This window comes from Staurois parvus, unplaced genomic scaffold, assembly GCF_062004578.1.
Source record: "Staurois parvus isolate SC_StPar_1 unplaced genomic scaffold, SC_StPar_1.0 ptg000014l, whole genome shotgun sequence".
Lineage (NCBI taxonomy): Eukaryota > Metazoa > Chordata > Amphibia > Anura > Ranidae > Staurois > Staurois parvus.
In genome coordinates this window covers 9,203,365-9,217,610 of record NW_028317810.1, presented here as the reverse complement: position 1 = coordinate 9,217,610, position 14,246 = coordinate 9,203,365, and the positions used below count along the sequence as shown (strand labels likewise).

The following is a 14,246-nucleotide window of genomic DNA, read 5'->3' as shown; positions in this document are numbered from 1 at the left end:
ACTCCTAAGAATGTAGTCAGAGTCATTGGAGTGTACCTAAAAGCTACTGCTTCCACCAGACAAACATATTCCCTATTTGTCCTTTGCTCGGGTACTTGCAAAGGACAGCCTGCTTCAAAATCCATCACTGCACAGTAGATAAGGGATTTGATTACTAGAACCCATGCTCTAAAACAGAGACCTCCACCTGAACTCTTTTGCGCATGCTCAACCAGATCTGTAGGAGTATCCTGGGCCTTTAGGCGCCAAGCCTCCACTGTACAACTTTGTAAGGCCACCACCTGGTCTTCTGTTCATACTTTCTCAAAGTTTTAACAGGTAGATGTCCAATCTTCTGCTGACATAGTGTTTGGTTGCAAGGTTCTTACATCAGTCTTTTACAATTTTGTTTTTAGTCCTGTTGGCACTGTTCTGTTTGTTTAGTTGTCGCCCACCCTTATATTCATTGCTTGGGGACATCTCATGGTGATATTGCATTTTCAATAAAGTGTTACTAAACCCACAGCAGTAAAATCAGTCTGTATATGCAGTAAAGCATGCTTGTTATACTCACTGTGGGACCTAAGGGGTTAATCCTCTGCATTGTGTAAAAAGACTGTACTGTAAGAGATTCTGTCACTTCTCTCACTGCTCTCTCCTATGCATGCTCCTGGTTAGCATATGAGCACTGCAGCATAACTAATTGTTTTTTGTGCTGATTTTACCTCTTCCCCTCTAAGTTGCACTGTACAGGAGATTGCAAGAGGCTCATGCCAAGTGAAATTTAGGTACTTATACAGCTTGCCATTAAAAACAGAGAGAAATTGACTTAAAGCGGAGTTCTACCCAAAAGGGGATGTTCCGCTTTAATGCTTTGTCCCCCGCTCCCCATTAAGGATTGGCACCTTTAGGGAGCGGTCCCCTGCCAGTGCTGTCCACTTCCCATCGCTCAGGGTGCCTCCTTAGTAAGCTATGTGCTCTGGGGGCAATCATGTGGGTGTACTCTCGAGCCAGGAAGTGTGCACCCATAGACATACACAGCTCCTGTACTTTCTCCTTACAGACGTTTGACTGACAGCAGCAGAAGCCTATTGTTCCACTGCCCTAAGTGTCTGCTGTGAAACCAGGAAGAGGAGGGCAGTGCTGCAACCAGGATAGCACGATTGTAAGAGACACCAGGTAATTGTTTAGGGATGGGCGGAGGAAACAGTTAGTGGGGTGTTTTTTATCTTAATGCAGGAAATGCATTGGGTTAAAAAGCATTTGATTTTAGAATCACTTTAACCCCTCGATTTACACCATCTTACTTTGAAATTCACTCTGGAAACAATAGCAATTTACAAATGTCTATGTAGCAAATCATTTAATATGACCAGCTCCACGGAATGTAGCATTATTATTATTATTATATATTATTATACAGGATTTATATAGCGCCAACAGTTTGTGCAGCGCTTTACAAAATGAATTGAGATTTATTCAAATTTGCACTGATGTTTGCAGAGATAAAAACAAAATACAGAGTATCTGGACCAAGTTTAAACATAGAAATACCTAAAAAATTAATAAGCAACACATTGTGCTAAATGCATCTTCAATACTATTCATAGTCCTTTTTTCCATGAATCTCTGTTGTGCCTCTTTTCTTTTGGAAGATTGTAGTTGGTGATTATGTAAATTAAGGTGTCACTGAGATAAGTAGACCAAAAAAGAAATGCAAGTTGTTGTAAGTATGTTGTAAGTTGTTGTAAGTACAGGTGAAACTCGAAAAACGAGAATATCGTGCAAAAGTTCATTTATTTCAGTAATGCAACTTAAAAGGTGAAACTAATATATAAGATAGACTCATTACATGCAAAGCAAGATAGTTCAAGCCGTGATTTATCATAATTGTGATGATGATGGCTTACAGCTCATGAAAACCCCAAATCCACAATCTCAGAAAATTAGAATATTACATGCAAATTATAAAACAAGGATTGTAAATAGAACAATATCGGACCTCTGAAAAGTATAAGCATGCATATGTACTCAATACTTGGTTTGGGCCCCTTTTGCAGCAATTACTGCCTCAATGCGGTGTGGCATGGAAGCTATCAGTCTGTGGCACTGCTGATGTGTTATGGAAGACCAGGATGCTTCAAACGCGGCCTTAAGCTCTTCTGCATTGTTCGGTCTCATGTCTCTCATCTTTTTCTTGGCAATGCCCCATAGATTCTCTATGAGGTTCAGGTCAGGCGAGTTTCTGGCCAATCAAGCATAGTAATCCCACGGTCATTGAACCAGATTTTGGTGCTTTTGGCAGTGTGGGCAGGTGCCAAGTCCTGCTGGAAAATGAAGTCAGCATCCCCATAAAGTTCGTCTGCGGAAGGAAGCATGAAGTGCTCCAAAATCTCCTGGTAGATGGCTGCGTTGACCCTGGACTTAATGAAGCACAGTGGACCAACACCAGCAGATGACATAGCTCTCCAAATCAACACAGACTGTGGAAACTTCACACCGGACTTCAAGCATCTTGCAGTATGTGCCTCTCCATTCTTCCTCCATACTCTGGGCCCTTGGTTTCCAAATGAGATGCAAAAGTTGCTCTCATCAGAAAAGAGGACTTTGGACCACTGAGCAACAGACCAGGTCTGTTTTTCTTTAGCCCGGGTAAGACGCTTCTGACGTTGTTTGTTGTTCAGGAGCGGCTTGACAAGAGGAATATGACATTTGAAGCCCATGTCCAGGATCCGTCTGTGTGTGGTGGCTCTTGATGCACTGACTCCAGCCTCAGTCCACTCCTTGTGAAAGTCCCCAACACTTTTGAATGGCCTTTTCCTGACAATCCTCTCCAGGCTGCGGTCATCCCTGCTGCTTGTGCACCTTTTTCTTCCACACTTTTCCCTTCCACATAACTTTCTATTATTGTGCGTTGATACAGCACTTTGGGAACATCCAACTTCTTTTGCAATTACCTTTTGAGGCTTTCCCTCCTTATGGAGGGTGTCAATGATGGTTTTCTGCACAACTGTCAGGTCAACAGTCTTTCCCATTATTGTGATTCCTACTGAACCAGACTGAGAGACCATTTAAAGGCTCAGGAACCCTTTGCAGGTGTTATGGCTTAATTAGCTGATTAGAGTGGGACACTTTGATCCTAGAATATTGCACCTTTTCACAATATTCTAATTTTCTGAGATTGTGGATTTGGGGTTTTCATGAGCTGTAAGCCATAATCATCACAATTATGACAAACCACGGCTTGAACTATCTTGCTTTGCATGTAATGAGTCTATCTTATATATTAGTTTCACCTTTTAAGTTGCATTACTGAAATAAATGAACTTTTGCACGATATTCTAATTTTTCGAATTTCACCTGTATGTTTCTAATCATATAGCATACATAATGAGTTGTACATATTGATATGTGAAAATGTACAGTATAAATATATAAAGCTGAACTTCTTAAAATGTCATAGAAAAGTAGAAATTACACCATACTTGATAAACAATTCAAAAAGCGAAGAGCAGTCTAGTAAGCCATAGCAACCAATCACTCATCACTTTGCAGAAATCAGAAAAATACAACATTTTTATATAGATTGGTTGCTGTGCATTTTGTTTATTGCTGTTTCTCCGCTCTCTTTTATTACTCTGGTAATAGCATTGAAAACTGGAAATAATTGGATTTATTAGGGTTTATTTACTAAAAGAGAAGAGCATATTCACTTAATAAATGTTCACTTAGCTAAGTAATTGAGGTGGAGCTATGATACCAGCACAGACAATGGCAGGCAATCTTTTAGTGAACCTGATGCTGGTGACAGATCATCTGTGTGATGTCAGTCTTAGTAAATCAATCCCACTCTATATTGTATGTTACTTTGAAAATTCAAGTAAATGTATGGAAATGTGTAATGTCAGTTCTAATTACTTCTTTTCTAGTTTAAAATTAAGGTACAGTATAATGAAAAACATAAGAATTATAAAAGATCAATAGAAATTGTTCATGAAATTCAGATTTTAAATACTGTGCTCAAAAATCTATCAAAGAGTCAGTAACTTGTTTTATTAGCAGGAGATAGTGTTTGCATATTTGTGTCACCTAGGATTTACATGGTGGATGATTTACTATATTTTTAAGCTGGCCCAGGAAATTTGTGTTTAGTTCAAATATCCATTCAGTTTGTGGATCAGATTTACAGGTGGGATTCTCAGACTGATCCACTACACCATTTGCTCACCCTGTTGACAATCATCACGGTTGGGCAGATGCAGCCTGTAGCACGGAGCTCAAGCCAAGTTCTGGGTTCTGCAGTGTGGAAAGTCACTCTTTATCCCTGTTCTCTTTAAAAGCTATTTCAGAAAGACCCAGAACTATGAAGTTTGAATTGAAAATACACATGCATCATTTAGCACAGGATTTTATACTGATGAGCATGCATGATTTAATAAAGTCAGTTCTTTCCTGCGTGGTTGTTCCAGTTTTTTTTTTTTTTTTGCCACATATTTATTGTACTCCATTTTTAACTGTAAATTAAACTTTTCGAAATGCCTTGCTTTTCGAGCAGGTTTGTGTTATCAAGGTTATAAAGTGAAATGTATTTATATATAACCAAATGCAAATGCAAGAAAATGTGACTATAAAATACATTTGTGTTTTCAGAGTTATAGCGATAAAATGGATGTATTAACGCTTCTATATATGACCTTTAAATTAGTGAAAAAGGAGGAATGCAAAATGTATAACATATCTGGCATTAGCTTTAAACTTATTGCTGTTTTATTGACATTCTGAATAGAAGAGTACTGCATGTGTATCTTCATCTTCAAACCAATTAAAAAAAAAATGTGTACAGTTGCTAAACTCATCATAAAGCTTTAAAGAGACCCTGCCACAAAATTTCAGGTGGAAGTACTGAAAAAATATATGTTTTTGAAATTCTCACTTACACTGTTTTTCTTTCCATAAATTATTTTTTAATTGCAATGTCCCTCTGAACTTAAAGTGGAGTTCCACTCACTGTCAAAAAATAACAGTCAGCAGCTACAAAAACTATAGCTGCTGACTTTTAAAAAACAGCCACTTACCTGTCCCTCGGTCCCGCAGTGTGTCCCCCGCAGCCCGTTTCACCGGCTGTCCTGTATTCCAGGAGGCCAGCATCTTCAGTATGCGCACCCGGCTGTGATAGCTTGCGGCTTCACAGCCGGGTACCCACTGCGCATGCACGAGTAGCGCTGCTCATCATGAATGGTCCTGTAGTCTTCTGGGACCTGTCACGTGTCCCAAAAGACTGCAGGGAGGGAGGGAGTGAGGACACCTTCCGCTTCCGATTGCCTAGGCAATCGGACCGGAAGTCGGAGCGGGTACCTGTCAAATTTGGGTACCCCCTCCCCCCCACTCTCCAAAGATGCCAATCCTTAATGGGGAGCAGGGGAGCAGTCCTTAAAGTGGAACTTCCCCTTTTGGGTGGAGCTCCGCTTTAACAGAAAATTAAACTGCTCCAGAATGAGTTTAATGAGCACAGCCTTCTCCTCTTCTGGGAGTGTATATTTTCCCTCTGAGCTGACCCAGCTCCTCCATCCTTCCCCAGGGAAGGAATGAAGAAGAATACTGTAGAGTGTCACTTGAGTCTCCCGAGGCTGTGGACATCACATCTAAGATGGTGGATGTCTTCACAAGAGAGGGTCTTTAACAGGGTAAATAACATAGCTAAAGTGCATTCATATATATTTAATCTTATGGGAAGATTTTTGTTTTGGTGATAGGGTCTCCTTAAGTTTTTAGTGCCCACAGAGTTATGCAATACCTGTTGCACCTCCTAAAAACAGCTTGTCATGTACCTGATGGTGGAACCTGAGATGTAGAGGAGGGCCTCCCTTGCGGCTCTGGCTCAGGGGCTCTGGTAAAGTGACAGGGAGCGCTGGAGCACAGAGGTGCACAAGTGCCTGGAGGGAATTCCGTGGACCGATGTGCATCAGGAAATGCAGGAGCGGCTGGAGGATGGCACAGAAGCAGAGGTGCAGGGTACACAGGCAGCCAGTGCTCAGGCAGCTGTACAGGTGCAGGATACTGGCAGGGTAGCCGGTAGGAAGCAGGATCAGCGTAGGCAAGGTCAGGCAGTCCGGTACAACAATAAGCGAGCAAAGTCAGACAGAATCGGCAGGCAGAAGAATAGTTGGTAGGCAAGCAGAGGTCGAGGCAGGCAGCGTTCTAGCGAGGTCAATTGACAGGTCGGATCGGCAAAACAGATAGCAGGATACACACGAACACAGGGTAAAGACCAAATGGCATTGAGACAGTCCCATCTTAGTTTAAATAGCCCACCTGGAGCCAAAGTGCCGCCGCACATGCACGCACGCGACTGCGCATGCACATCCACCGACCGGCCATGAACGGAGTCGCCAGGAGCACCGTGTCTCTGCACATCCATGCGCCTACCCTGACACAGCTACACATCTGTGTAGAGTTGACAGGAGTTTAGTTACACAGAGTTTGTAAGGGCCAGGGAATCCAAACACAAGTCCTGTTTTTCTTCAGTCCACATTGCCATTGAGTATGACCTCTTTTATTAATGGAATATGTAGTACTTCAGGGAGAGGAAAATCTTCAAGTCCCACCTACTGCTTTTAAAACAAAACCATGTAGCTTTACTACAGAACACATACAGTTGCAAGAAAAAGTATGTGAATCCCTTGGGATTACGTGGAGTTTTGCATAATTTGGGCATAAAATGTGCTATGAACGTCATCTAAGTCACAACAATAGAAGAACGCAGTCTGCTGAACATAATACTACACAAACATTAGATGTTGCTATGGTTCAATTGCACATACAGTTGCAAGAAAAAGTATGTGAACCCCTTGGGATTTTCTGGAGTTTTGCATGAATTGGGCATAAAATGTGCTCTGAACGTCATCTAAGTCACAATAATAGAAGAACACAGTCTGCTGAACATAATACTACACAAACATTAGATGTTGCCATGGTTTAATTGCACATAACATGTAAACATTCACAGTGCAGGGAGGAAAAAGTATGTGAGGCCCTAGCTTAATGACTTCTACCAGAGGTAATTGGAGCCAGGAGTGAGCCAACCTTGACTCCAATCAGTGTGATGATATTGGATGTGTTGCTAACAGCTGTCTTGCCCTTAAAAAACACACACCTGTTTTGGGTTTACTGGTTTCAAGAAGCACTGTCTGATGTGAACCATGCCTCGCAGAAAAGAGCTCTCAGAAGACCTACGATCAAGAATTGTTGACTTGCATGAAGCTGGAAAGGGTTACAAAAGTATCTCCAAAAGCCTTGATGTTCATGTGTCCACGGTAAGACAGACTGTCTACAAATGGAGAAAGTTTAGCACTGTTGCTACTCTCCCTAGGCGTGGTCGTCCTGTAAAAATGACTGCAAGAGCACAGCGCAGAATGCTGCATGAGGTAAAGAAGAATCCCAGAGTGTCAGCTAAAGACCTACAGAAATCTCTGGCACATGCTAACATTTTTGTTGACACATCTACAATAAGTATAACATTAAACAAGAATGGAGTACATGGGAGGACACCACGGAGGAAGCCATTGCTGTCCAAAAAGAATATTGCAGCACGTTTGAAGTTTGCAAAAGAGCACCTGGATGTTCCACAGCACTACTGGCAAAATATACTGTGGACAGATGAAACCAAGATTGAGTTGTTTGGGAAGAACACACAACACTATGTGTGGAGAAAAAAAGGCACAGCACACCAACATCAAAACCTCATCCCCACTGTGAAACATGGCGGAGGGAGCATCATGGTTTGGGGCTGCTTTGCTGCCTCAGGGCCTGGATGGATTGTTGTCATTGATGGGAAAATGAATTCCAGAGTTTATCAAGACATTTTGCAGGAAAACGTACGACCATCTGTCCGCCAACTGAAGCTCCGCAGAGGATGGGTGATGCAGCAGGACAATGACCCAAAGCATACAAGTAATTCAACAAAACAATGGCTGCAACAGCACAGAATACGCCTTCTGGAGTGGCCCAGTCAGAGTTCTGACCTCAACCCAATTGAAATGCTGTGGCATGACCTTAAGAGAGCGATTCACACCAGACATCCCAAGAATATTGCTACACTGAAACAGTTTTGTGAAGAGGAGTGGTCCAAAATTACTCCAGATCGTTGAGCAGGTCTGATCTGCAACTACAGGAAACGTTTGGTTGAGGTTATTGCTGCCAAAGGAGGGTCAACCAGTTATTAAGTCCAAAGGTTCACATACTTTTTCCTCCCTGCACTGTGAATGTTTACATGTTACGTGCAATTAAACCATGGCAACATCTAATGTTTGTGTAGTATTATGTTCAGCAGACTGTGTTCTTCTATTGTTGTGACTTAGATGACGTTCAGAGCACATTTTATGCCCAATTCATGCAAAACTCCACGTAATCCCAAGGGGTTCACATACTTTTTCTTGCAACTGTAACATGTAAACATTCACAGTGCAGGGAGGAAAAAGTATGTGAACCTTTGGACTTAACTGGTTGACCCTCCTTTGGCAGCAATAACCTCAACTAAACGTTTCCTGTAGTTGCAGAACGATCTGGAGTAATTTTGGACCACTCCTCTTCACAAAACTTTCAGTGTAGCAATATTCTTGGGATGTCTGGTGTGACTCGCTCTCTTAAGGTCATGCCACAGCATTTCAATCAGGTTGAGGTCAGGACTCTGACTGGGCCACTCCAGAAGGCGTATTCTGTGCTGTTGCAGCCATTGTTTTGTTGAATTACTTGTATGCTTTGGGTCATTGTCCTGTTGCATTACCCATCCTCTGCGGAGCTTCAGTTGGCGAACAGATGGTTGTACGTTTTCCTGCAAAATGTCTTGATAAACTCTGGAATTAATTTTCCCATCAATGACAACAATCCGTCCAGGCCCTGAGGCAGCAAAGCAGCCCCAAACCATGATGCTCCCTCCGCCATGTTTTACAGTGGGGATGAGGTTTTGATGTTGGTGTGCTGTGCCTTTTTTTCTCCACACATAGTGTTGTGTGTTCTTCCCAAACAACTCAATCTTGGTTTCATCTGTCCACAGTATATTTTGCCAGTAGTGCTGTGGAACATCCAGGTGCTCTTTTGCAAACTTCAAACGTGCTGCAATATTCTTTTTGGACAGCAATGGCTTCCTTCGTGGTGTCCTTCCATGTACTCCATTCTTGTTTAATGTTTTCCTTATTGTAGATGTGTCAACAAAAATGTTAGCATGTGCCAGAGATTTCTGTAGGTCTTTAGCTGACACTCTGGGATTCTTCTTTACCTCATGCAGCATTCTGCGCTGTGCTCTTGCAGTCATTTTTACAGGACGACCACGCCTAGGGAGAGTAGCAACAGTGCTAAACCTTCTCCATTTGTAGACAGTCTGTCTTACCGTGGACACATGAACATCAAGGCTTTTGGAGATACTTTTGTAACCCTTTCCAGCTTCATGCAAGTCAACAATTCTTGATCGTAGGTCTTCTAAGAGCTCTTTTCTGCGAGGCATGGTTCACATCAGACAGTGCTTCTTGAAACCAGTAAACCCAAAACAGGTGTGTGTTTTTTAAGGGCAGGACAGCTGTCAGCAACACATCCAATATCATCACACTGATTGGAGTCAAGGTTGGCTCACTCCTGGCTCCAATTAGCTGTGGGAGAAGTCGTTAAGCTAGGGCCTCACATACTTTTTCCTCCCTGCACTGTGAATGTTTACATGTTATGTGCAATTAAACCATGGCAACATCTAATGTTTGTGTAGTATTATGTTCAGCAGACTGTGTTCTTCTATTGTTGTGACTTAGATGACGTTCAGAGCACATTTTATGCCCAATTCATGCAAATCTCCACGTAATCCCAAGGGGTTCACATACTTTTTCTTGCAACTGTACATGCAGCTCAGATACTGTATGCAGTTACATGGATCATCAAATAAGTTATAAACTGTAAGATAACATTTAAATTTAAAAAATGTCCACATTTATACGAGTTAAAGCGGAGTTCCAGCCGTTTTTGTGTTTATTAAACGTCAGCAGCTACAAAAACTGGTACACCACGCATTTATTATAAAAACATATAGATATATCTATTTGTATTTATAATAAATATGTGGTGTACCACGGTAATGCACGATAAGAGTGTACCCTTGTTTGCTTTTGTTCACCAGTACCAAGATTTCCCAATCTTTGAAGGACCGCACTTCAACGTTTGACATTCAGAATTCCTTCTAGACTGCGTGAAGATTTGAGTGCTGGTTTCGTTTGTACTATTGGATTGTAGCTGCAAAAACTGTAGCTGCTGACGTTTAATAAACACACACTTACTTGTCCCAGTTCTCACCCAAGCCGTCCTTTCTCCTTCTCTCCATGGTGCTGGCATCTCAACTGTGGGCACCAGGCTGTGACAGCTTGCGGCTTCACAGATGGGTGCCAACCACGCATGCGCAAGTCGTGCTGCGCCTCCTGATTGGTCCTGCAGTCTTCTGGGACCTGTGAAGCTTCCCAGGAGACTGCAGGAGGAGGGAGGGGAGTAAATGTCTGTCTCACTTTGCCACAGCGAACTGAGCCAGAAGTGGGAGCGGGTACCTATCAAAAACAGATACCTGCTCCCCCCCAAAAGGTGCCAAATATGGCAGTGGAGGGGGGGGGAGGAGGTAAACAAGCAGAGGTTCCACTTTTGGGTGGAACTTTGCTTTAACATCTCAGGGTTCTGATATTCTGACCATGCTATCTAAAAAAGCTTCATAAAAATTGCACAAAAATAACAAAAAATTCCATAAAGAAATATAACCTATAACAACGTGGAAGTCGAAAGCCAAAAATAGATTAGAAACACAATATAGGTTAATTTCTTAGAATACACATGTGACTGTGTTTCTTGTAGAGCAAACATTTAAAAATATAAGAATATATATATATATATATATATATATATATATTTATTTATTATATATGTGTGTACTATTATGCTGTGATTTTTTCCTTCTGTTTCTTGGACAGTATTGTTATATTTTGGGACTATTTTAATGATGCGTTTGTAGCAGAATTTGAATATAAAGATATGTTAAATGTATACTTTTTAATATGTTTTTTGAGTTATTGCAATCTAAAAGCTCATTATTCTTTAATGACCCATGTAATTGCATATCTCCATGATGTTTTGCTTTGCATTGTGTGCAATAATCTCTTATAGTATTGTTTTTTTTTAGGATGTAAAATCACAGAGCAATTTGTCCTGTGAAACTGCATACACCTTCGTTCTGTGTGAATAGGAGAAAAAAGTGTTATTAGACTATTTTCTCTCCTGGTTGAATGTTAATTATTCCTACAGAATAGAGTGAATCAGGAAAATACAACATTATGGCCACTCTATGGAACTGATGATAGGCACTAAACACTTATTTATGGTTGTAATTTGGTATATTTCTGAACATTTGGTGTACATGCAGTTTCACAGGATGAATAGCTCGGCAATTTTTTTACATATACATCTTTTAGTGTTACATGTCACTTAAACTTCACGTAAGGTTGGAAACTTTAACCAGTTCTGTGCTGCCCTATAGCAGAAATACTGCTACAGGGCGACATAAGTGTGCGAAATCACAAATATATACGTGATTATGCAGTTCCGAATAGGGGGCGTGCACACCGTGCCGCCATTTGCGGCCTCGGCTGACAATCACCGGATCCCGCTCAGTGATTATGCACCATCACCCGGTGATCACCGAGTATCTTGGACAGGGGAGAGACCTGTATGTAAACAATACAGATCTCTCCCCTGTCAGCTCCTGCACACTGCTTTGTATTGTTCTGCATAGCAGAGCCATACAGAGCAGTGTACTTACAGTGACACACACACGCAGCCCCCATAGTAAAACAGCACAGTTAACCCTTTGATTGCCTCACATGTTAACCCCTTCATGCCCAGTGCCATTAGTACAGTGTCAGTGCTTTTTATTAGTACTGATTACTGTATTGGTGTTACCTAGCGGTAATCCCGGGGTTAATTTTCAGTACCAAAAGTGGTAACCCCGAGCCACACTCAGGATTACACTGCGGTGCTTGTCCTGAGATCCCTCGATCCTTTCCTTGTCCTGCGATCCCGCGATCCTTACCTTGTCCTGCGATCCCGCAATGTTCTCCCGCTGTGTCCTCTGGCCATGTCTTCTGGCCGATGCCGGTATCCGTCTTCTGGGTTCCGTTCCCTGCTAGCTTTGGGTCGCAGGGGGTGGAACCGGTGGGAGATTAAAAAAAGTCAAAATATGACACACACACAATACATTGTAATCTGTTAGTATTACATTACTGTATGAAACCATTTCATCTAAATTTTGTCCCTAGTGCCTTGTCCAGTGCCCTGCCTGCACTGTTATCGTTCTTTCTGCCTGGAAACTTGAGAACATCCATGGCATCAAAAAAGCGTCCCTTTATGTCAAAAGTGGTTTTAAACCAGCTAGAAAACAGTGATAGTGAATTAGAACCACTTGCAGAATTGAGCTATAGTGATTTGTGGGGAAATTCGTCATCAGACACTGAAAACGATTCTGTGACTGAACTCAGTGATGTGCGAACTTGGCGCTCTATTTCAAATTTTTATGTTTTTGGTTTGATTACATTATTGAATTAAATGTATTATTATTATTTTTTATAATTATTTATTATATTATAATCTATGGTTTTGTTTCAAACTTTATCATACCTGGAATTTTTACTAGGCTCTTGTTTGGACAGATTTGAGTGAGTTATTCCTAAGAATTACAAGCCTACAAGATAAAACAACAAATTTCAATGCAAAACAATGTACTGCTTTGACATTCACAAATATTGATTAGTTAGACCGCCAAAGAGGTAATAGCAAAAAGTCAAAAATATAGTTTTTTTCTCAAAATTGTCGGTCTTTTTTTATTTATAGCGCAAATAATAAAAAATGCACAAGTGATCAAATACCACTGAAAGTAACGCAGTGCTGTATTGCAAAAAATGGCCTGGTCAGGAAGGGGAGGGGATAAATCCTCTGGAGGGCAAGTGGTTAAAATATATGTTTTTTTTCCACATGGACACAGCAGAAATGCTTTTTAACTCATTTTATTAGCATGCTTTTAAATGTTTTATTTAGTCTCTTTTTAATAATGCTGACCTTTGCAACTAATGCTTTCATTCTAGCTTTTCTAATAATTCCACTAACATTTTCTTATTTCCTTTCCTTCCTTTTTATTTTATTCCTCAATCTTTCTCCCAGAGCAAAGAAAAAGAACAAGCCTCTGAACCTCAAGATTCACAACAGTGTGGGCAGCTGTGAGAATATCCCATCTCAGCGCTCACCTCTTCTCTCCGAACGTTCCCTACGTTCATTCTTTGTGGGCTACCCATCCTTCCTCCCCTCTACTCCCCCTGTTCATACTGAACCTTCTTCTGCAAGTAAGTCTGCATTGAACCAGCTTATGGGACTCTTTGCTTGTGTATGCATGCATGTATCCTTGGCCTCCACTGACAATGCTTTAGAACAATATAATATCCAAGATGTATCACACCCACAGAAGTAGTTAAAATTACAACTTTCCAATTAAAGGTACCTCAAAGATGGGAACTGACCAGAATAGTTAATAGCAACTGTTGAATATGAGAGTATTAATTTTACTGAAATTTCAGTTTGGGAAATGCATTGACGTCAGTGGGGAAGGTGGTGGTTTGTAAGGTTGCACAAAGCTCCTAAGGGCTAAGAAAGTCTAATTATAGTGGATCTGTTCTTGTAGCAACATAACCCCTCCCCATTTAACCCCAATATTTTATATTTATTTTGTCATAGAAAGAAAAAAAGACAGTGAAAAAAGTCATAGTGCACATTTAAATGTCAAATACAGTCTGAAAAAAGGAAAACAAAAGCACAAATATGAAGGAAAGGAAAAAAAATAAACTTGAAGTGTTTGTAAAAGCACAAGGTTTTTTACTTTCATGCATTCTTTACGTACACGAAGGTAAAAAACCATTGACAACCGCTGCTGTCAATTACAGCCAGTGAGCCAATGAGAAGAGAGAGGGAGTGGGGTCGAGCCGCTGTTCTGTATATGAATCGACTCATGGAGTAGCAGGTGCCCCCATAGCTGCTTGCTGTGGGGGCACCCTACAGGAGGAAGGGTCCAGGAGAGCCTGCGGGGGACCCGGGAAGAGGAGGATCTCACAAAACCACTGCACACAACAGGTAAGTATAGACATGTTTGTTATTTTTAGAAAAACAAATTAAGCCTTCAGTAACGCTTTACCTACCCTAATTATACACAC

The 14,246-nt window shown here is 41.2% G+C and overlaps 1 protein-coding gene across 2 annotated transcripts in view; it reads left to right on the top strand.

Moving 5' to 3' along the window:
- Positions 1-14,246, top strand: part of KSR2 (kinase suppressor of ras 2) — a 645,462-nt gene that overhangs the window by 308,610 nt on the left and 322,606 nt on the right. For both annotated transcript variants that reach the window (XM_089677203.1, XM_089677211.1), the window contains exon 5: positions 13,207-13,385. In XM_089677203.1, coding sequence (XP_089533329.1) covers positions 13,207-13,385 — 179 coding nt within the window. The remainder of the gene's footprint in view (positions 1-13,206; positions 13,386-14,246) is intronic.